Genomic DNA, 23,370 nt, shown 5'->3' on the forward strand with positions numbered 1-23,370 from the left:
TTGATACAATATAGACAAACTTGATAATCTGCAAGTACACAACTGCCTGTCACTGTTAACTTACCGCTAGGACATCTGAACTCGTCAAACTGACATTTCCATTGATCACAGTTCTCCTCGTCACTGCCATCATCACAATCAACAATCTTGTTGCACACGAGGTCCCTCTTCAAGCACTGTCCGTTAGCGCACTGGAAATTCTTAGGACAGCCTTCCTCCTCGCAGTTAAGCTCATCCGAACCGTCAGAGCAATCCCTCTCAGAGTCGCATTTGGCAGACAATGGGACGCAATAAGCACCATCTCTAGATGTTCCATTCGTGCACTGGAATTGTCCTGCGGTGCACTTTGAGAAAACCACGTTTGGAGGAATGTGCAACAACGATGGGATGATTGCACTCTGCTCTTTCGCAGCCTGATTTGCGTCTACTTCCTGCGCAGGTGAGGTAAGAGATGATTGGGCTGTTGGAAACACTGGAGGCTGTGAACCTGTTTCACTTGCTGTTGTGCTATTCACCTCGGTCATTTTTTCCGAGTCAATTGCCGCTTGCTCCTTGGTGGATGATTCACTAGCCATTGTTGGGTGCTCTGTAGTGAAGCCAGTGGCTGCATTTGGTCGTTTAAGGTAGTAATTTCGAACCATGAACGGCTCGGTGACGGGCTCTGGTTCTACTATTTCTTCCGAAACGGGAATAAAACTGGGGTATTTCTTCGTGGTATTATGAACTTTTTCATCTTCACTTGGGAAGACTTCGGAAACCATAGGTTCCGACTGATTGGATCCACTGGTGGTTTCGATGATCATCACTTGTGGTATCGGTGCAGGATTCTCTGTTGCATCAGCTGGAGGTTTCGGCATTTCTGTTACACCATGAATAGTTTCTTCACTCTTTTCAGTGACTGTTTGCGGCATTTCTGACAACGGTAAAATAGTTGGGTCCGGAGTTTCTGTTACTACGTTTTCTCCTTCACTGTCCTCTAAACTGAGTTCCTTCTCCTTCTTGTACTTATACTTATCTATCACCTTCTTATCTGCCGATTTCTTTTTTATGTCCAATGTTTTCTCCAACGGAATGACTCTTAAATCTTCTTCGGACAGTTCCCCTACATCCAGGTCAGATAATAGAGTCCTAGGTGTTGTGGTGATGAAATGTGTCTTATAATCGAATCCCATAGGCTGTGTATCATCTTCGAGTATTTCGGTGACTGGTCTCACATCCTCCGTGGTGTAGGAAATGTTAGAGTCTTGAAAGGCACTTTCTTCTGTTGAAGTTTCGTTCTCATTTAACATTGAAGCAGTGGTTTCAGACTTTGAACTTTGTGTCACATTTTCGTTTACCATTGACCCACTTTTATTCATATTCACTTCAATATTTATCATTGGTGGTGTAGTTACGTTCTCCTCATTTGCATCAGTCTTGTTCATAATAGGAACATCTGCCTGGGGCCATGTAATGTTAATATTCTTGCTGCCAACGTGTTCCACCGCGCTAGTTATTAGATCATCCGTCTTATTATCGTGTGCGGACAGATCAATTACACTACTAACCAAATCTTCAGTTTTATTGGTAGATGTTAGAGATTCTTTTTCCACAAATGAAACACCACTGCTTGTACTTTCTGAATCATTACTCGATTTTACAGCCTCTGGCTTCATCGAGGACGTAGTCAACAATTCACTTTCCGTAGTTTGTAATTCCTCCGGAAGAATCGGCACTGGAGCAGTTGTTTTGGTCTCCATCGAGACATGGGTGGTTGGAACCTGAAGCGTTGTTGTATCCTCCTTCTCTGTATCGTTCACTTTTCGTACACCTTCTTCAGTAACGGTGGTGCTTTCGATTTTCTCAGTAGTGGACATTTCCTGCTGTATCTCCAGCGGCAGCACTGGTATTTGCGTCGTCAGTTTGGCGTCTTCCATATGCTTTTCAGAAACAGTTCCAATTGTGGTCGTAACAACTTCCGTATCGTTCAACACATCAGTCAATTTTGACAACTTTTCATTATCATTTTTAGGTATATCTAGATCATTTGTAATTAATTTGTTGGATTCGTCAGTTTTGTCCTGAATTTCTGTGTCTTCGTGTTGAAATCCTTTCGTCAAATCGTCGTTTATATCATTATATTGATCCTCCACAGCATTCTCTTCTGGCTTTTCAGAGGCAGCTGTTATATTATTCACAGCTGATTTTGTTACATTGGATTCAGATAAGCCTTCAGGTTTATTTTTATCTACATTGATTCTGATAGTCGTTCCAGTTTCCTTGAACTGCTCCTCGAGAGGTACCACTTTCAGGGCCTCTTCATCCTCTTCAGAAATACCATCCCCCATTGCGTTGCCATTATCTGGATTACTCATAACGTCGTAAGCGTGTAAGTTATTTTGATTTCCAGATTTCGTGTCGTTAACTTCAGCTGCGTCTAATCCTCCAATAACTTCATTCTTGTTATCTGTTTGGTTTACCTTGACATTTTGTTCCTCCTGATCACCAAGTGGCGTGATTTCAGGTATTTCCAGATGCACGTCATTTGTAGAATCTTTAGATGCAGTATCATTTAAAGTTGGTTCCGTGGATGGTGGACCTTTCTCTATCATGGGTTTGTACGTAATGACATCTTCGACTGGACCTTCAAAAGGATTGGGTGAATCTTGTTCATCCTTGTCCAATCTTGGTGCCTTTTTCACTTCCTTTTCCTTCTGAATATCTGGTAGGAAGGGAGACATGTCATCGACGTGCTTGTCATAAGTGGTATCGGATTTCTCCGTGACTGCATTTTCCGGATATACGGCAGGATGCAATGGGTGGTTGGTGGAGTGGTCCACGTTTTCCTCATAACGAACAGAAAAAGCTGGATCACCTACTGAAACAGCGTTTTCTTCTGGATGGGTTGTAGAATGATGTAGAATCTTTTCTATTTGTTCAGTGGAAGATGGAATCCTGTCCACGGGGGTACCCTCAGTAGTTGAGGATCCGTTCGTAGATGGGATACTTGGTTCAGGAATGAGTTCAGGAATTCCATGATGTTCTTCTAATTCGGGATGATGTTCTATTTTCGAGATGATCATAATGTGTTCTTCCTCTGTATCATTTTTCAGGGGCTCTAATAAGGGCTCCACATTGGAACCAAAGTTTTTAGGTAATTTGGGAAATACAGTAGTTGGCATGTGTTCAATAACATTTGTTTCGTTTGCTTCGTGCACATTTGATTCAGATTGTACAGAAGTAGATCTAGTGATTTCTTCTAGTGACGATGAAAGAGTTGGTAATTCAGGTTTCTCAGATATTTTAGTACTGTTCTCTGTGACAGAACTTGGTTCTGTTGTATTTTCTGACATGGCATTTGTAGAAAGAGTAGTTATCTCAGAATTCATGCTTGAACTTGTCGTAGATTCTATTTCAGAAGTTGCAGATTTAGTAGATGTCATCGATCCAGTTTCTGAGGAACCCATATTTCCATGTTCCTCATGTTCAGTTATTTCCTGCTGTGGTATACTAGCTTCAGTAACTTCTTCTAGCTTTGGTGTCACCTGTCTGTCAACATCCATAGAACTTGCTGTTGTTATTTTTTCGTTCTCATCGATCTCCTTCATTGTAGAATCAACTGCGGGCATAGTAGTAACTTCAGCCAATGAATGATTTGAAGTCTCCTCATCATCAACCATCAAAGGTATCACAGGCAAAGGTTCATCGTTGTTTATCATTGCTTCAATAGACTTTTCCTTATTTATTACTGTAGTTTCTTCAGGAGCAGCTGGTACTGTAGTAAATTCTGGCTCCATATTTATAGCAATAGTAGGCTTTATGGTATTCATACTTTCATTTTCAGGCACTAATTTTGTAGTCAAGATCTCAAGTGCCTCAGTGGAGGGTATTTCTGTGACCGATCCAACAACCACATTATCTGTAGTTATAGGTTCAGTGGAATGCTCTATCTCATGAGAAGTTCCAAGAATATTTTGTTCAGACTTTGTCTCGGTAGAAGATTCTGTGGGCGGCAAAGTAGATAATTTATATTCGGTAGAGGATTCTGGTTCACTTAAAGGCTTCGCTTCAGTAACTGGTTCACCTTGAGGAGAGGATTCTGACTCAGTTGTTGGTCTAGTTTCCACATCAGCTTCAGTAGATTTTTCTGATTCGGTAGAAGTCTCTATAATAGCTGGTTGTGGTTCGGCAGTGGGTTGGGGTTCATCAGAAGATTTAAGGGGTGGCTGCGGCTCGGCTGCAGATTTGGGTTCAGGAGAGGGCTGAGCTGTAGATTCTGCAGAAGGCTCTGGTGTTGTACTGGGTTCTGCAGAAGGTTCTACTTTAATTGGGGATTCTGTACTTATAGAAACCGCTGAATCGAGAGAAGGCTGTGGTTCTGAAGAGGTTTCGGATTCAACTGAAGGTTCTGGTTCAGCTGCAGGCTCTGGTTCAACTGTGGGCTCTGGTTCAACTGTGGGCTCTGGTTCAACTGTAGGCTCTGGCTCAGATGAAGGTTCTGGCTCAGATGAAGGCTCTGGCTCAGATGAAGGCTCTGGCTTAGCTGAAGGCTCTGGCTCAGCTGAGGGCTTTGGCTCAGCTGAAGGCTCTGGCTCAGCTGAAGGCTCTGGCTCAGCTGAAGGCTCTGGCTCAGCTGAAGGTTCTGGTTCAGCTGAAGGTTCTGGTTCAGCTGAAGGTTCTGGCTCAGCTGAAGGTTCTGGCTCAGCTGAAGGCTCTGGCTCAGCGGAAGGTTCCGGTTCAGTCGATGGTTGTGGTTCAGTCACAGGCTCAGGTTTCACAGATGGTTCTGAATCGGCTGATGGTTCAGATTTCGTAGATGGTTCGGGCTCAGGAATAGGCTTCGATTCCGGTGTCGCAGGTTCAGTAGTTGGTTCCGACTTTGGCTCATGGGTAAAGTGATCTGAATGATCATGCATCCAATGATCGGAATGAGAATCATGGTCTATATGAGCATGCATATGGAATGTATCTTCAGCGTCAGATTGTGGCGAATCGTGTTTTACCTGTGCTGATTCTGTAGTAAAGTCTGACTGGTCCCAATTATCCGGCCTTCTAGGCTCAAACGAAGTTCCGGGTCCTCTACTTCTGCCTTGGACATAATCATGAACCGTCTCAGTACGAGAATCTGGAGGTTCGTCATCCATCTCAACATTACTCAAGTCATTCTTGTCAACGCATTTCCTTCCATCCTTGTCTAACGTTTTCCCGGAAGTGCACGAGCAGACAAACTTAGCATCCATGTAGTCGTACTTACAAACTTCGGCACACCCATGGTTTTCGATTTGACACTCGTCCAAAAGTATACTGACTTGCAACCTACTCAAGTGATACTGCCCAATCATGTTGTCACCCTTCTGCAGTTTTTCTTCAATCACCTGCTGCGTCTTTTCAGCCTCAGAGTTTGGTGGGTAGCTTATCCTAAATCTAACTTCTCCATGCTTGCTTATACCATACACTTTAACAATCGTTTCCTTTTCTGCATGCTGTAACATGTTTGTCAAATGGTCCTCTATCTCTGAGGCGATCTGTCTATATACTCTCGACTTATGGTCATGCAAATCATGATTCCAATGGAATTCATCTAGATGCAGTATTCCGTCCAAAGCATTTGGCACCGCGATATACAGAGATTCGTCTGTGGTTGGCCAAGGAGGAAAGCTTGAAGTCGCAGGAGGAGGACTCGACGGAGGATTTTTGACATATTCTTGACTTCCCGCAGTTCGAACATCGCTGAACTGTCGAGAGTTGGTCTGTTGCAAGTTCTCCAAAGGTTCTGTGGCTTCTTGCGTCAGAATTACGCCAGCTGCAATCAAATAATCCAATCAATACCTTCTCGAAACTATATTACACTATTAAATAAAGAAACTACTCTAGCTAAAGGATCTTACTTGCAGCCAGAATACCAATGATGAGGGCAACCAGTAAAACTAGCAAACCGCATCCCCAGCAGGCCATCCTTCTCCAATACGAACTCCTCGATCGTTTATCCTTGGTTACATACAGTTTCTCGCCCCTGTAACACAAAGTCATGAATCATTAAGAAAAGACGCACTGCTTTACATCGTTAACCCTTATCCAGGACCCAAAATAAGCGTATTTTGTACAGCACTGTGCTTGTCAATTTCCGAGACCTTCTTCAGCGATCAGCCATTGGAATTAGAAGCTTCCCTAGACGAACACCATCGTGTCGTGAGCATCTAGCCGTTTCCAACTAATGTTCTTCAGCTCATCGCTCACTCTACCTTGTACGCACAAGACGTTTACCGAAGTCTTGTTGCGTGAGATGAACAGGGGAATCATAGATCCCTGAATGTGGTTTGTGTTCATGTGTGGGGGACTCTGCCACTCAGATAGTGTTTCTGGTCGTTTACTCTATTTTGTTTGAGCGTGTGATCACCCGCTGTCTTATGTCAGAACGATCGTTCGATGATGCTGTATGACTACAAGAGGAGGACATAGTGTCTCCCAATTCTTAGGGTGCTATTATCTAATGTCAAAACACGCGACTGAAGAAAACAGGGAAAAGTCAGGGAACCTTGTCCTTCGCATCTGGGGTACTCGTGTGTTTACATGTCCATCACGGTGCAATTGTGATAAGGGATATTTGTGAGAGATGTTTGCATTCCGACGCGTCAGGCTCATCCGCGCATTTGAACCAAAAAAATAGAGCAGCAAAGTAAAGCGGGTTAGTTCGTGCGCATCCACCGTTCATCGGATCAACCAGTCTCCCTGCTCCTCATCCTCGAAAGCATCGGTGAAGTACCTGAGGGCTGTCAGCCAGTGGGAATAGTCAACCAGTCCGGCGGTAGGGTCTCTCAGGCTGAGTCCCTCGCGGCCAACGCCGGGGCCCAAATCAAAACGCACTCCAGCCACGGTTGTTTCAACCTCGGCCTCGGGACCCCTGCTAGGTACCGTGACAACAGAAAACACCGTCTAACTCTCTACTAAGGGTGGGGTAAAGTGTGATTTTTCGATCAGCAGCGGTGAACTATACGGTGGCTTTAATGTAAAGTATTGGAAACCTTCTCGGGCGGAGCAAATACGTTACTTAATTCATATGAGGAATGTTTATATAGTAGCTATTGTATCAGGGACAACATAACGCAAATTAACCTCCAAAACTTGTAAACTGACTTTTTAATGGTACTACCTTTAAAACATGTTGAATTTTTACCATTTTATGATGTGGCCAGTTTTACTTAAGATGAATAGAGAATTTGTGAACTGGAAAAATACGTTTTCTTTATATGTACTTCTTATACTTTAACCTTTATGTGACATATAACGTGGTGTGTTTATAAAAGGTAGTATCCTCATCTTCTTTTGGAATAATATGACATATTATAGAATAATTTCTTTTATAATATTTTTCTCTCTATTTGTTAACTTCTGAAGACAATAATAAAGCAAATTAAATATTTTGGTTCCTAACCAACAATAGGGTCATTTCGATTGGCTTCATTCCATATAGAGGTCTTCTGAAGTCAGGATACTTCTAGCCATATCTTCACTCTTTGAAATATGAAAAAGAAACGCTTAAAATAAATGATTAAAAATTCCAAGGAATTTATGGTATATTGTTAAGAAATTAAATAACAGGTCCAGCATTATCATTTATGTCTTACAAAGAAAATTCAACCAACTTCAAGCTAATGAAAAGCCTATGAAATGAAAAAGAAGATTTCGTTTACCTTGTATAATTACTTTATATGTATAAAAATAGTTTATGAGTAATTAAAGTTTTATGTTGTACTTAAATTGGTAAAATGACGACATGAATTCCTAGTATAGATATAATCTTGAAAATTTTAATGGAATAATAATTACTTAACGTTATTAACGTTACAATAAAAACAATTTGACAATAATGAAGCAATTTTTCTCCTTCCTTTTTCTTACACTTAGGTATTTCAATTACTGTTGATTACTAATGAAGAAATCATAATTTCAAATGGCAGTAAAATCTAAAAATAACAAATACCGTTTTCGCGTCCTGTTTATTGTGCTTTTTACTAATGAATCATTAAATTATTAACGTATATGCTCAGCGCGAAGGTTTCGCATTAACTACTGCTTGGTGCACTGGGCTGCTACCAACAGACAAACTACTTTTTACTGTCTAGCAAGTTGATCGATTTACATTTACACGATCTCGCAGCGTTTTGCAATTCAAATATCTTCAACTGTCCGATTTCGTTCTTATACTAATATTGAGAAATCGTTCATTGCACGCATCAACTTGCTACTTCTTTTTTTGCCTAAAATTTTTGAGATGCCTTTCTCTACTTTGGAAGCAAGCGATTAAAAACGAAAAGGGACAACTACGCAACACTACTCATCTTTTGTTGGTAAAATTAATCGAACTCTAGGTTACAGGGACTTTTCTTCAACTCGTTTCTTTTAAATAAATCTGTAAATTTATGTCAAAATCGAGCAATCATTTATTCGATTGCAATGTGGTTTTGGTTTGATTTTTATGTTGAGCACACAGCGCGACGAAAGACAGTTTTTGCAATAGCGACGACTACTCGTTGCATTTCGCTATGAAATATTGTGACGCATTTATTTCGCAAACTTCTCCATCGGTGAACGTATCTCGTAATAGCTGAGGACCTTCGCCCGTTCCGCCTGCGTCCACGGAACTTTTTCTTTAAATCGATACACATTTGCATTTAAATGTAGTCAAGTCGTTTTTCCATTTAAAAAGAAATGAACTATCGTATTGTAAGCTTGTCGTCAACAATCTGACTAAATAAACCTAAAGAATCCTTTAGCAATCCCAAATTTCAACATCTTCCCAAAAAGTTGACGATAATATTAATTAGTATCGTTTTCTTGAAAAAATTGTTGTGAATTTTCCTTTGGAATGAAACAACCTGTATAATTGATAATAAATGATTCATAGATTCCTATTTTCTGAGTCTTTGATTGAAGAGCTTATTTCTAAAATGTTTAAAATTCTCCTTTAAGAATACAGAAATAGGTATACATTTTTAGAACCAGTAAAAATATACTGATCCTTTTAGCATAATATATTACATTGTGACCTATTGAACACACGAAGAGTCCAAGAATATATTGACATTTGTAAACTGGAATGCAAAGTAATAAACGCTCGTCGAATTGAATAATAACTTATTTAAATTAACGAGACAGATTTACAACAAATTACGTAAGCCAATCAAAAGTCAATCTCGAGAAGGTACTCCAAGGCTCCTATGCATAAGTTAAATTCCCACATTTCAGAATTAAGCTCCACAGTTAATCCATCTCAAAGCCTGTAATTAACAGAACCATCCTCCCGAAGACGAAATTTTCTCCATCCACAGCATTTTCCCGCCATAACTATAGTCAAAACGGAACCTCTGAATCGCACAAGGCCACTCACAGCGCCGTCCCCCACCGTACCTCTCAGCTACCCCCACCATTCCACTCTCCACGAGTCTGGTGGGGAGCAGTGGCCTCGAGCTACCAGTAAACGATTCCATTACCGACTATAACTCCACGCCCCCGGGCTGGTGAACAGTGTTAAAAAAAAAGTTAATGTTAAACGAATAGCCAAAAAAGGAGAGACACACATCCTAGGCAGAGTGGTGTAAATGCTTTCAAGATCAACTGTCGTTACCTGATGTACTTTCGATGCTCGTTCACTGGCACGAAGTATTCCTCGTATGGATCAGCTGGCACCTCGCAGGCCTCTTGACCCTTCGTTTGGTGATTGTTGCCCGCGTAAGGCCTCATCGAGACCAGTTCCAGGTTTACGGCCTCGATCTGCTCCTTCTTGCCGGAGTCTGCGGAAAACGGGAAATCCTTTAATCACGTTGTCAATGTCGCCCGATGCGGGAAGCGTAACCGGTTCCCGTTTTTCGGTCACGAATAAGAGAAACTTCGTTCCTTGCATACCATTTGACTTCGCCCCCTCCGCTCTCCCATTGCCAATACCAGAGGGAGGGGCATACAGGATCTAACCCTGGCAAGATCAATTTTTAGCGGGAGACTGGTAGGGTGAGGTCCACGTGCAAGTTTAGTTGTATTTCATTAAAATCAATATAAATGTTATTTTCTGGCAATGAGTTGTGGAACGAAAGTGGATAAATAATTTTTGTAATTTTTTTGGCGAAAGGAATTTTGAAGACGTTTTAGGAGTGTTTTTATTTTTCTGTGTTTGGATTATTTTTAATGAACTGGATGAAGTTGTATGTAGAAGTTTCTAGAGAGGTGTATTTTTCTGAATATGCTAATTTTTCAGTCTCGTTATATAACGAAAAATATGTTATGTCGGTAGCATCAGAATACTTTTATGGTGTATCAGGAAGTGTTTCGAAGAATCATCAACCATTGACGATTATAGGAAAATATTTGTTTCTTTATGTATGTTAAATCGTTCCTTAGGTGTTGATTATGCGCACCTTGATATCTCTTTTAAACGAGAATACACTTATTAATAGCTTCATTTCATGGTGAAATGAAGTCGCCTCATGAAAATTTAATAATTCTTACGTAAAATCTGTTTCAAGGCTAATCAATGCTGCTATTAACCCTCGGTTAATGGTACAAAATTAAGTGCGAAATTACGACTTGAGATGGCTTGAGATTAGGTTAGCGAGGGTTTGTGCAGATTTGAGTGTACTGAAATGAATTTAGATGTGGCCATCATTTCAGGATTACTTGTTAAGGAAAGATATTGCTAATTACACTTGTTTCATTTTCATAATTTGTTAATAATTAGTTGCAGTGATTTTTAATATAATTCTTTTTTTAATTTCCAGGTGTCTCTAAGTGTTCCACATGGTCTCCAAATGTTGCAATGAATGTATGATCACGTGAGTGCATTCAGTACTTATTATGTTTTTATTATGTTTATTATGTACTTATTATGTTTTATTATGTTCTTTTTATGTTTTATTATTACGTCTTTTATATAAAACTTGAAGCTAGGCCAGTACCAAGAAAAAATCATTAAATTAAGTACAATTTATAATTCCATATTTCTTTTAAGTAATATGTTATACAGCATTTTTCAAATGATGGATACTCAAATTTGTGCCAATTTCGAATCATAATGTATTTTAACTACAGATAATGATTTGATTTTTTTGTCAATATTGATGTCCATTTTCGATACAAAAGTATTTTTTTAATCGATTATTGCACTGTGGACTGTTTCTATATGCTTTCTGCGTTTCACCGACCTCGAACGACTTTTTCTTTGCGAACTGGTGGTGGTAGTAATTAACGATCGAAAGTTCGACTCGTCCCGATCATATCTCTTAAAATTGCACGGAGATTTCAGCAACTGTTAACTTCCACCCATTCTATACTTTGCTTTCGAACCGTACGCATGTTTTTTCATTCACTCGAAGCATTCTGAAGCACGGTAAGATTCCATGTTATCGCAGATACATTAATTTCTGCCATAAATGTTAAAATATATCCGAATTGTAATTAAATTTAATCTCAAAGTAAAGTTTTAATAAAACTTTACTCAAAAAGAGCAGCTTGACTTCTGCAAAACATATTTACTAGCTACTTCTGTCTCAACTGCGACGACCTCAGAGGTTTTCCTCGATGTTCAATATGCATTATTCATTAGATGCGAACAAAATTTGCGCAATTCATTTCGATCGTTTATCTTTGTCTGCTCCGAGAATCTCGCGGCAAGGAGAACCCTGCCGGTCGAGTGCAATTAAATTTTACGTCACACGAGATTTACACGTGGCTAATTCGTCTAACATGAACCGAGGAGAAAGATCGAGGAGAGGAAAAATGCGACGACCATCAGGCGACACACAGTATATTGACTTTTTGTCGCGGAAGAATTTTCTCTGGCTGCGGAGTAAAAGTCTCCAGTACTTACGTAAACTCCTGCGCCATTTTCAATCTGTCGTTTCTTGAACAACTACTTAAGTAGTGCCATTTCACTGTTTTTTTATTTACTTTTGGTTAGCATTTTTTAACCTACTAGTTTATATTTTAGTGTAAATCAGAAGTATAATTTAAAAGATAATGGAGATATCTATTAACGCCTATTGAAATTAATTACGTGTGTTCTAGACACAGAAATTAATGACAATGATTTTTTGATTAAGTCATTAATTGATGGTATAGAGCTTATTGCACTTGTAATTTAGGGTCAATTTAAATTATGTGTCAAAACGAAGCACGGTGGATGCACCAATGGGTTTGGTCCTTTCAGTCATGTGGTCATTGTGGAAGCAGTACTGCTTAAAACTGCGTTTCATCCTTAATGCAAAAGGATTGGAGAGTTTTATTACTTTAATGTGATTTACTAGTTTACGTTTATTATATTTGTGTTACTCATTACTTATGGTATTTCTCAAAGAACTTATTTTCTCCACCAATTCATGGATTAGTCCTTTAATATTTTGATTACCTAACTCTTTTTCTATATTTCTTTTTAGTCTTTCTGTTTCACTAACTACAAAACCAAGAAAAAAATTTAACTATTTCTCAAATTCACCATTTTTGTCACATGGACCTCAACCTACCTCTCAAAAAGTGGTGGTTGAACCTGAACCAACTTCCCAAAACAAGGTTGATAGACTTCAACCTATTTCCTCTATCTCCCCTTACCATTCCCATCTTTTTCATTTACATACGTACCTACGCCTTTTCTCTTCATCCCCACATATGGTTACTCACTAACCGCAATGATGAAAAGCAAAGTGAACATGATCCTCACCATTCATCTGCACACTTGTCGCGCTACTGTTGAGGAAGCTGGCATCGTTGTTGTTCCCATTTCCATGAATCCCGTTTCCATTGAGCTTCGGCTCGGCGGCGGTCCTGTCATTGCTCTCTGGCAGCTCGATCCTTGTCTCCGTTTTGTAACGTGGATCGGGGCTGGTTCTTCCGGGTTCCACGTACTGTTGGGACACGAATGATCGTTGGTGGCCATTTTCCACTGGCGCGCCCTCCGCTGCTGGCTTGCGATCCTGGTCCAAGGTCACTTGCTGCTGGCCATCGTCCACCTTCGCCTCGGTGGCGCACTCGTCCTCGTTGGTAAACGCTGGATTGTCCATACCATCGGCCGCCGACATCTCTTGATTGCGTCGCCGAAAGCAGCTGGGCCCTCACCTGACAACGTTGGCCCGCTATCGACTCTCATGCGTCTCGATTCTGCAACACAAACGAAGGCATGGTCAGATTTTGCGTTGCAGACTGCTTTTATGGCGCGAACGTGACCTGATGGTCGACTTTGAAATTCGAAATTCGTATGCTGCTTCGCGTTGGCATGCTTCGGATTGATCTTCAAAGACAGGGGACTTCGAATGTTAAGTGGGACCTTGGGGACTTGGGGTTCACCTTTGGGTTTTAAAGTGAGGGCTATTGGAGGTGTTTTCGGGACCTTGTTCGAGCGTGAAAGGATTGAAGTTTTGGTATATGAATCATTGATTTGGGCTTTGGTTTGTTTACAAGTCTAGATTCTTGTGGAGTCCTCTAGACTCTAAGTTAACTTAAGGCTTGGAGAGGTAAAGTATTTTAATGCGAGAGAAATATCCCTCGATTTCACTTTTTCTCGGGGGAAATTACTAATCTATAATTTGATACGAAGGAAAAGTTTTCTATTTGTCGATGACCATGTTCAAACGATATTGGAAACGTGGAGCAAAGTTTCTGTTTCGTTGCCGATTGGCCAAGTTTTCAGTGACCGATTTCAGTGCAGTGTGTAATTTATCGTTGGTGAAACTGGACGTAAGACGATCTGATTTTTCTATGAGCCAGCCGCCTGCGCCGTGATCCGGAAATACAGCGCATAGTCAATGAACTAGAAAGAAAAACAAACTTTCTGTTTTTGCGATGAAAGTGAATGAAAGATACTCTACATTCAAAAATAAACTGAAAATTTATGAAACAATTTTTTGACAAAAGGTTTAGTTTTCGAGAAAATTGAATTCAAAGATATGAGCCAAATGCGCGCGCATGACCAATACCGAGGCAGCTGCGCGCGCAGCTTTTACAAATATTTAATAATGATTTTATCAACATCTGAGTTTTCTGCGAAAGTAATGTATTCTACATTTTTTGTTTATTTTGAACTAAACAATCATTCCACACTGTAAAATATTTTTTATGGCAAGAAAAAAGATGATCGAAATGTTTCGAGTGAAACTAAAATACATAGTTTCTTTATCAAATTAAATCGGTACTAACATCAACTGAATATTACTACAATGTACATATTTGCTATTTCTTGAATAAGCGTGATCACAAACACATGTTCTTATCACTCATCATTATGTTAATGACAGAATCAAGCTTATTATCACAGGTACACGTTAGTAGACCAAGTTACTAATTACAGCGTCATGGTTCAGTCACGGTGTCTGTGTTGCGCTTTAATTAATTCCCGTGAATCTTTGATGAGCGAGGTATACTAACGCAGAGATCGCGCGATAGGGTTCTCTAAACGTAAGCTATCGTGTATTTATCGATCAACGCGATAATACGACTCAACGTGAATCATCACAATATTCAATGCCAATGGAGATTTAACTAAATAACCATTAAATATAAGAAGAAACAATTTTCTTGTCCAAATAATATATGACAATGCTGCGCAGTTTCAGCAGGCTTAAATTAGATATCCTGAGAGGTTATCTCGAGGCCCTATTGCTCCTCCACCTAGGCACCCTATATACTACATATATTCCTTCTGCGCAGCAGCTTCGCTTCCTGCGAACCTCCCAGCCTCCCACCGTCCTTTGGCCAGAGTCACGGTCTTCCCGCTCTTTTTTTTCCTCGATTTTGCCGAAACGTCGCGGCAGCAAAAAGGTCCGGGACAAGAAACGGAATGGGATAAGTTGCGGCTCCCTAAAAAGCCGGCCTCGGACCGACCAATCTTTGTCTCTGCTGGATATCCATTCGTTATGATCATTCCAATAGGCGGATGGGAATTAAACCTCGGAGTATAATGGGAATTAATTTGGGGAACCTCTTAGAGCCTAAAGGAGTCATATTTACGGTGTCTTTGTTGGTAAACTGGTGGTCCAGATGTCAGAAATTGAGGAATGAAATTTCTGTGTGAGGTTCCTCGTTGTGTTAGGTCAGTGTGCATTAGGGCAGACCAGGAATCTGTTTTCATGAAACTAGGGAAAGTCTAGCAGACTCTGAAGGGATCTGAAAATTCAAATCGTCAAGAAAGAACTAGTTTTCTCTATATCCCCTATGATATTTGAAATTATATAATACAAATGTACAAATGTCTAAAATGTCTACAAACATTAAAAATACAGATCACTCGAAAAATATTCCATCGAGGACTTTATTCATTCCTCGTGACTCATAAGACACGAGACTAATTTAGATAACAGTGTGATGTCAATAGACCATATCAGCACAATCCAAACACCCGAAACTTTTTCAAACTGCCACAATCCTAATCCTCCATTCCTCTCGAGGCCCAGTCACATTCTCTCAAAGCTCCAAAGCCTTTCTAACAAAGAAACTTTCTACCTAGACCCCCCGATCCTCAATGAACTTCCACTTTCGAAGCTCGAAAGTTGTCGAACGTAAAACCTGAACGAAAGCGTCACCATGAATCACAAACCGGTGGTTCAGCGGTTAATCGTTCCTCAGCACTTCCGAGACACCCTGTAGGCTGCGGTCAGACGAACGAACGTGTTCGCGCGTGTACGTGTAAACGTTGCAAGGCATATACTGCACCGAAAGCGGTTGACCCTGAGAGAGCCAGGCACAAAGGACTGATTCACCCCGAGGGCCAGGAGTGAGGTCCTCGGCAGAGGAAAGGAGCCTCGGCGTTCAGCCGGGGTCGACTGCGCCGTTTCTGCGCAAGTGACATAATCCTGGGGCCTGGAGACTCGACTATAACCACTCGACGCCGTTTCGGATTTAACTACCGGTTTCCTCGCGATTCGCGTAACCATAATTGCTGGGATCACGACGTTCGCCTGGATTTCAGCTGGTTCAACCAACTCGAACGTGACTCGTGATATATTCGACGACTGCGCGGGCCCTTGTTCTTTCTCGGGGCCTTTATGCTTGACCTAATGGGTTTGTTTAATGAGTTTTGGTCACGTGGTGCATTGGTCAAATTGGTTGCCCTGGGGCAAGCAGTTTGTTTGGTTCAGATCTAAATGTTTAGGTTTCGAGTGCTGCTGGGTACCTTTGCTGGGTCTGGGTTTGTACGTTTGCCATTTTAAGGGATGCATACTGCAAATTTTGATTTAGAAGTCTAGATTTAGGGTGTTGCTAGGGACCTTTGTTGATTTTAGATCAGTATTTTTGTCATTTTTAGAGTACAGTGAGAATTGTAGAGTATAGTGAGGATTCAGGATGATGCTAAGGGAAATCTATCGCTGATCTCTAGGATTTCCTGGGAATAAGTTAGTCCCGTTATTCAGATGCACTACAATAATAAAAATAGCCACTAAAATTTAATTATGAGGCGTTCAAGATGCTCCTTAATATAAAACCATATTTACCGCTAAAGGAACTATAAAACCAATTGCAACTTCCATCAATCCTTTAATTACACTAATCATGCTTCTCTTCAGCAGAACAACACGCACTAAATATATGGAGGAAGATCAAATATGGTACATAGAAATAACGATAAAGGCAAGGTACAGCTAATGCTAGCGTAGCCTAGCTTGATAGTTGCCAAGAGACATATAATTACTTAAATATCTAATTCCGCTGGTTTTTCCACTTTTACTTCAACAATCCCACCTGTTTAATTTATTTCACACAGTTCAGTGAAAGTGTTTCGATTCTGTAAAAAGAAACTTCCATATGGTGCTCAGTTTTTGTGCTCGACATTCTGCGAAAGGAACACTCAATGTTCTGAAACACTTTCGAAATTGCTGGACGGTTCTGCACGGATAAGGAATCCTAAGAGTTCAAACTGAAGATAGAAAAGTCTAAGAAAACAAAAGAACCATTTAATTGTTAAACGGCCTAGTGACGGAGACTATTGCTAAATAGTCTGTAAGAAGAATACGTTTGGAAGCCATGCTAAATAGCTGCCAGCAGATCTAATATTGTTAGAGTAATAAAGTTTAAAAAAGTTTATGGACATAAAATAGTGATGAAATAATGAAAGTAGATGATAATTGATGGCTTGGTCAAACAAAGTAGCTAATTGTAACAAAAATTGCTCGCAAAATGGATTATTTGCTAAAAGAGTGACCATGCACAATGACTACTAAACTTCTTTACTTTTATCACATATATCGAATCCTATTATAAAGAAAAGCTAGAAAAATATCAATTATTTATGACTGCAAAAAACTCAATAACTATCAACTAGAAAAATTTTTTCTACCAATAAATAATAGATTCAAAACTACTTACAGATGCCTGCGCTATCATATTTAGAACTCTGTTACCTAACTGTCATCTAGCTTCTCTAATCCAAACGCAGGAAACAAAATTACATAATGCATGCGAGCGACTTCGCCAATCTGGTTTGAATCAATCCAGAAGTCCTCACACAGAGAACTCAGCAGAGAATGTTGAAAGGAGATTATCATTAAGGAGGGGGCAGAAAAACTGTCTAAAGAGCCTTCATCGTTAAAGGACATTCTCCAACGACATTGCCTGTAATTTACGAGGTTCACCTCCTGATAACGTTTCGCTCTGTCGAGCCCGAAGGACTTTCACCTTGATCATAATCGGCAGGAAACCTTGCGCAACTTTTCAACATTATCTATGCATACCAAGCGTTTGGTAGAAACCGAAATTCAACACGCTCTATTAGCACACGATTTCGACCGTTCGTTAGTTTTTACACGTCGTTCGTTCGCCGAACGTTCCGCGCGTTTCGCGGTGCTGTCGCGCGTGGAATGAATTTTCATATCATTAGCTTGGTTGCTTAACAATTATGCAAGAAACGTTTGCTTTTTTTTTGCTTCCAAGTCCCGTGAAATATGAACCAATCATAAAATTCATTTAAAATACTGCACATTGTCTATTTTCTAGGTTAGACCCTTGGAACGTCCTCTGCGCAGCGTTCTGCGCACACGTAGGATCGCGGCTTAAGAGCTTCAGCCATTACTCGCACTGGCCCAATTCCGTTCTTCCAATTATCCAATTCTCAACGCTTTTATATTACTTCCATTTCTTTCGCATTACACGTTCTAGCAACTGCACACTTCACTCGACCATTAAGTAATTTTTCAGCTTCCACTTTCTTGCGGTAATCGATGGTACAGTTCAAAGATCTCTAACACCGCGAGGCCTTCGCCCATCAATCACGTGAAGCGTAGCACGAATTCCATCGGCGCAACATTTCCTCGCGCTAATTAACGTACCGATGTTCTATCTTAAAAGTGGAACTGCGTGTGGCAACTGTCTTATTGCGATTCGTGAATGACCTGCAATTAAAGCAATTCGAGGTACTCATAGAAATAATTAGACTGGTAATTACAGAAGCAGTCTAATTGCAAGAAAAAACCTGGAAAAATTTAATTTGCAAAAATGTTCAATCGTAATGATAAAAGGTGAATGGTTTAATTATTCAAAATTAGGAAGAGAAGATTGCCTCTCAACTTATAATTGAAATGTTTTTCTCTCTCTTTCTTTCGAAGTGCATCCGAGTCGTAATCGCGCGAGACAATGCAGCCCAACATTTTTGCACGCGCGTGCATCTGCAACGCTTCAACGCCTTCGCACTTTCTTCTGTCGCGATCTACGTTACATCACGCTTCGAGATGCCGGCGCTTTAAGCGAACAACTTAAATTCTTCTCATATGAGGCGTATCTGTTCTCTACTGTTCGATGTGCGTACTTAAGAAGAAATATCTTTTCGACTAGGAGAGAGTTAGGTATTATATTACTAAAGGGAAAATGGTCTGGGTATTAAAATTGACGATGATATGTATTTGGGGCAAGATCTAAGGAGCAATGAACAAGCAAGCATATGTAGTATGGTAGTTTCATGTTTAGTATCGTTATTAGTAGCCTAATGGGTCCGAAGGATGTGCATATAGCGAGGTTTACAAACCTTCTCGATCTGGGCACGTGTTAACAGTTTTTGTAACAATGTTTTTAGTTTTTGATGAAAATTTGAATGTTAGAAAAATTTTATTACTTGACGATTTCAATTTCTAGATGAAAAACTTGAATCCTCCCAACTTCTAGATCACTTTGAATCCTTCTAAATATTTCAATCCGCCCATTCTCTCCAAGTCCCTAGGACCTAGGACCTCCTAAAATTTTAATATCAATATCAACGAATTGCTCTGCCCTTTATCAAACGGTGCACTAATCCCCTTTCACAGCATCCACGATCTTCCTTCATGGTCCTCCGATCTCATCCTCATCATCTCGCCTCAACAATCTCGCGATCCAGAGATAAGACTCCTCCCGAAGCTCCCATCACGAAGCGAAAAGAAAAAGGGGCAACGAGTAAAGGGAACATACACATTGTGACAGTACAAATCTCCTTACAAATTATCCGACTTGTATCGAGCTCGTTGGTGACACATACGTGCAACCAGTCTTGCCTGTTTTCCTCGATACGCGCTTGGACCTTCAGAAACGGTGGAACGTTACATGTGTCCCCAAGTTAGAGGCGCTCTGACTGCGCGAAAGACAGATCGTGTAATTGCGTGCGAAACGGTCGTGGAACGGTTGGAAATCAGGAACTTTATTGCGAACGGCCGCAGGAAAAGGTGGATACCTCCTTCCTGCCATGTCTCCGATCCTTCCAACCCCCCTAATGGTCATTCTCCACGGCGCTGGCTTTGTCTAATGATACCGACGCGGCTATGGATTCGCGTAAGATAATATCCTCTTCTCGAATGACGAAGATTCCGACCCTCTTACGAGGAAAACGCGAAACGGTCACGGAAGGCTGTTGCATAGATTGTTGAGTTTGTTTTAGCCTTCTTCTGGCTTTCCCAGGGTTCTCTTTATTTCCTGAGGTGCAGAACCTCTGGCTAGTAATGGAATGAATCTTGGAAGATTTCCGAGTTCGTGAGTCATTTCTGAACGTTCGTGCCCTGTGGTATGTTTCTGAGTTGGTTTTTCTGATAGTTGTAAGTGAGGCTTAAGTCACATTCCCACGTGAAAAATATGTGGAGAGATTAAGGTAATAAATTGGAGCATCTTTGAATTATTTGTAGATTGCATAGAGTTACATTGCTACATGAAAAATATTTGAAGAAGTTAAAGTAGTAAAGTGATAACGTCTTTGAATTATTTACATGTCACATAAAGCCACATTCTTACGTGAGTAAAATGTAAAGATTTAAAGAGTAACCATTCAGCATATTTGAGTTAGTTTAAACTGTTTCGGAAGCCATAATATGCTATGATAAGTTATAGCTAATGTGAAGTCGTTTAGAATTACTATTAAAGCCACATTTCCACATGAAAAATATACAACAAACTTTGTAGAGTAATCAAATGCATATGTTGAGTTATTCTAGACTACTTTAAAATCCCAAATTTGAAAAATTATATTTACTTTAACATTTCCATTTGGAATAATTACTTATGCCACAATTCCACGTGGACAAAACATCACAAATCTTATAGATAGCATAAATATCTAATATCTATCCCAAGTTTGGTATGTACACATCGAAGCAGTATTGTTCATAGAGAAAATAGAAGATTCCCCCTTGCCTCTTTTGAGGAAGCAAGTCCTGAAGCGTTCTAGAGTAACCCTCTGACATTTAGGTGCTTCTAGAGAGCATCGTTGCACAATGCATCGACAAGCGCATAGAAAACGATGTTATGTCTTCCGCAGAACGTATAATCTATGCGTGTGCAAAATAGTTTTTGAAGCATTCCTTTTCTTCAAGTTTCACTTTTAGTCAAAATCGAAAGCATTCAATCCACAAGGTTCTTCCAATTCCTTCCAAAATTCTCAGGTGTCCCTCCTCTCGACTATCTTCGAGGTCATCAATCTCTGAAGCCTCTCAAATAAATTCTTCATCTACATATTTTGAAACTTATCGCATGCATAAACCAGTAGCTAATTTTCAGGCGTGTTACATCCATTTTAAAGACCACAATGAATAAAGAGTCAAGTGGAAGCTGCTGAACCATCAGACAGAAATCCGTGTTCGTTTAATCGTTGGTTCTGACGGCCATGTTATTTAGCAACAATTATCCTGTACGACACATATAATTAGACACTCTGGCCAGCGTGCTTTTAACACGCCTCGAAAATATCCTGTTTATTGTTAGACCAACAGCTATCTTCGCCCGTTCGAGGGCTACGCACAACGGGGTGGCACGAAATCGAACGGTTACACTTGTAATTAAGCATACAATAGTCCCTAGCCGCTCGCTCGTGATGGAGCTACTCGAGTTTCGAGCTCCTACAATGGACGTAATTACGGCTCGCGATTTTCTTCCTGCGGTTATTCACTTGAATGGTCGAGGATCTTCGAGAAATATGATTAAATCGTTAGCATTTTTGTGGCGGGGATGATTGAGGTAGCCGCAACTAGGCACTTTCAATCTAGGCACTTTGATCTAGGAATTTGATACAGCGGGGTGTGGAGAGTCTTTTGAAATAGACTGCTACAAATTTTAGAAATTTTGAAACTTTTATAGCTGGGTCTTCTCAATGGTTGTTTACACTATTTTTGGAAAATTCGTTTGCAGTTTTTGAGAAGGCTATCTTTCTAAAATTTTGGCTACTTTTTATATATGAAATGCAAAGGATGATGAACTCTTATTTGAGTAAGAATAGAATATTGCAAAGTGTCAACCATTTTGAGTGACCTAACGAACTTCGGTAAAAAATAATCATATTTAAATACACACCAAAATCTCAATACTAGAGCTACTAAAACAGTCAAACCTCATTTGCAACTTTTAATAAAAGTTACTTCATCTTCCAGCATCCTATTAGTAAAAATTTGTTGTCGATTATTGCAATATTAATTTTCCTCATTTCTGCTTCTCCAATGCTCCCACATAGTGCATCTAAAATACTCTAAAAATCAGAAGCAGGTAGTTAATTCACGGTGGTCCCAGCGTTAACTGGCCAGCAATCAGCTTCTAGGGAAGAATCTTCCCAAAAATGTGGAGGTAGTCTTTCCTCGTTGGAAAACTCGAAATTTATCGTAACCGACGTTCTTTAATGGTTATTCCAAGCGGCAATAGAGTGCATTCGCTGCGAGCCGTCCCGAGTGACCTTTCTACTACACGAAGCCGACCGACACCGGGATGATGATGATGATAGCGTTGGACTTCGCAAGGCGCATCCTCGCCAGTCGACAACCTATACTCTTGCCTCCACAGGGAGGGAAGTGGTCTCTGTTACTCAAGATATTTTACTTTCTACATTCCTCGCGAGACAATACACGTACACCCACGCAACGTGCCTGGGGTACCTGTCCCTGCACGATCAGACGGAATTATTCAGGTTAACCTGATACATAAAATACTAGCCTCCGTTTATAGTTTATATTCAATTTTTCGAACGTGTTCTTCGACAACCATAAATTTTGGAGTTAATTTAACAGGTTCACTCTACATGCACCGTGATCAGTGTTGCTATAGAGGTACGTGGGCGAGATGGCAATTCTAATGGATAGTTTATGGCGACAGGTCTCAATGAAAAGCGGGGGGTAAGACTTCAAGTGTCTGTTTTAGCAAAAGTTTTTTAATATTGTAAACACTTGTGCTGGGGTTTATGCAAAGTGACAGTGTCGTATGTGATGCACTGAACAGCGTGGGGTCACAGCCTCTCTTTGTGGACCTATCTTCCATGCTTTTTGTAGCCCTAAACTGTTTATTAGCTTTTCAAGGTTTATTGTCAATGCTTTTCTATTTATCACTGCTGAAGAAAATTAAATGATGTGGATATTGGAGTCTGCGCTAATTCTGGTAGTATCACAGTTGAACCTAAGGGAAAATAGGGGTCTTTAAGTAAGCTACTTAAAGTTTTGATGACTGTCTATGTAATCAACTTTAATTTTCCTTCCTCAAATAAATCTCAGACCTTCCCAGATACTACACGACGTCTTGAAGACGTCTATGTTATAACCATTTTATGTCTAAACATCTGACATAATTTGGACGTCTTAAAAACATTCAAAACTTACTTCTGAAATTTCATTTTCTAAAATAAAATAAATGTAATAAATACTTCTAAAATTTTGCATCCATAAGACGTCTTAAAGACACACTACATAAATGTCTTAAAGACATACATTTTTGTCTGGACGTCTTTCAGACGTTTTTAAGACGTTTCTGTGCCATATGCACCTCTAAGCACCTAAAGACAGAAATTATTATCCAAGACGCAATTGTAATGGTACTCCAATAATCCTTATTACGTAGACCGCAATAAGTCGAATCAGTGTAATATTTCACACAACGTTAACAGCATAATCGGATGACGTTCCCCGCAGAAAAAGAATTTATTAATTCCTCCTCGTA

At 40.1% G+C, this 23,370-nt stretch overlaps 1 protein-coding gene across 1 annotated transcript in view; it reads right to left on the minus strand.

The window, feature by feature from the left end:
• Positions 1–23,370, minus strand: part of LOC143181382 (uncharacterized) — a 55,395-nt gene that overhangs the window by 2,863 nt on the left and 29,162 nt on the right. Inside the window, exons 2-6 of the mRNA XM_076381762.1 lie at positions 12,683–13,119; positions 9,605–9,770; positions 6,743–6,883; positions 5,868–5,992; positions 65–5,782 (exon numbers count right to left, since the gene is read on the minus strand). Coding sequence (XP_076237877.1) covers positions 65–5,782; positions 5,868–5,992; positions 6,743–6,883; positions 9,605–9,770; positions 12,683–13,040 — 6,508 coding nt within the window. The 5' untranslated portion in view covers positions 13,041–13,119. The remainder of the gene's footprint in view (positions 1–64; positions 5,783–5,867; positions 5,993–6,742; positions 6,884–9,604; positions 9,771–12,682; positions 13,120–23,370) is intronic.

The sequence above is a fragment of the Calliopsis andreniformis genome, chromosome 7 (assembly GCF_051401765.1).
Source record: "Calliopsis andreniformis isolate RMS-2024a chromosome 7, iyCalAndr_principal, whole genome shotgun sequence".
Lineage (NCBI taxonomy): Eukaryota > Metazoa > Arthropoda > Insecta > Hymenoptera > Andrenidae > Calliopsis > Calliopsis andreniformis.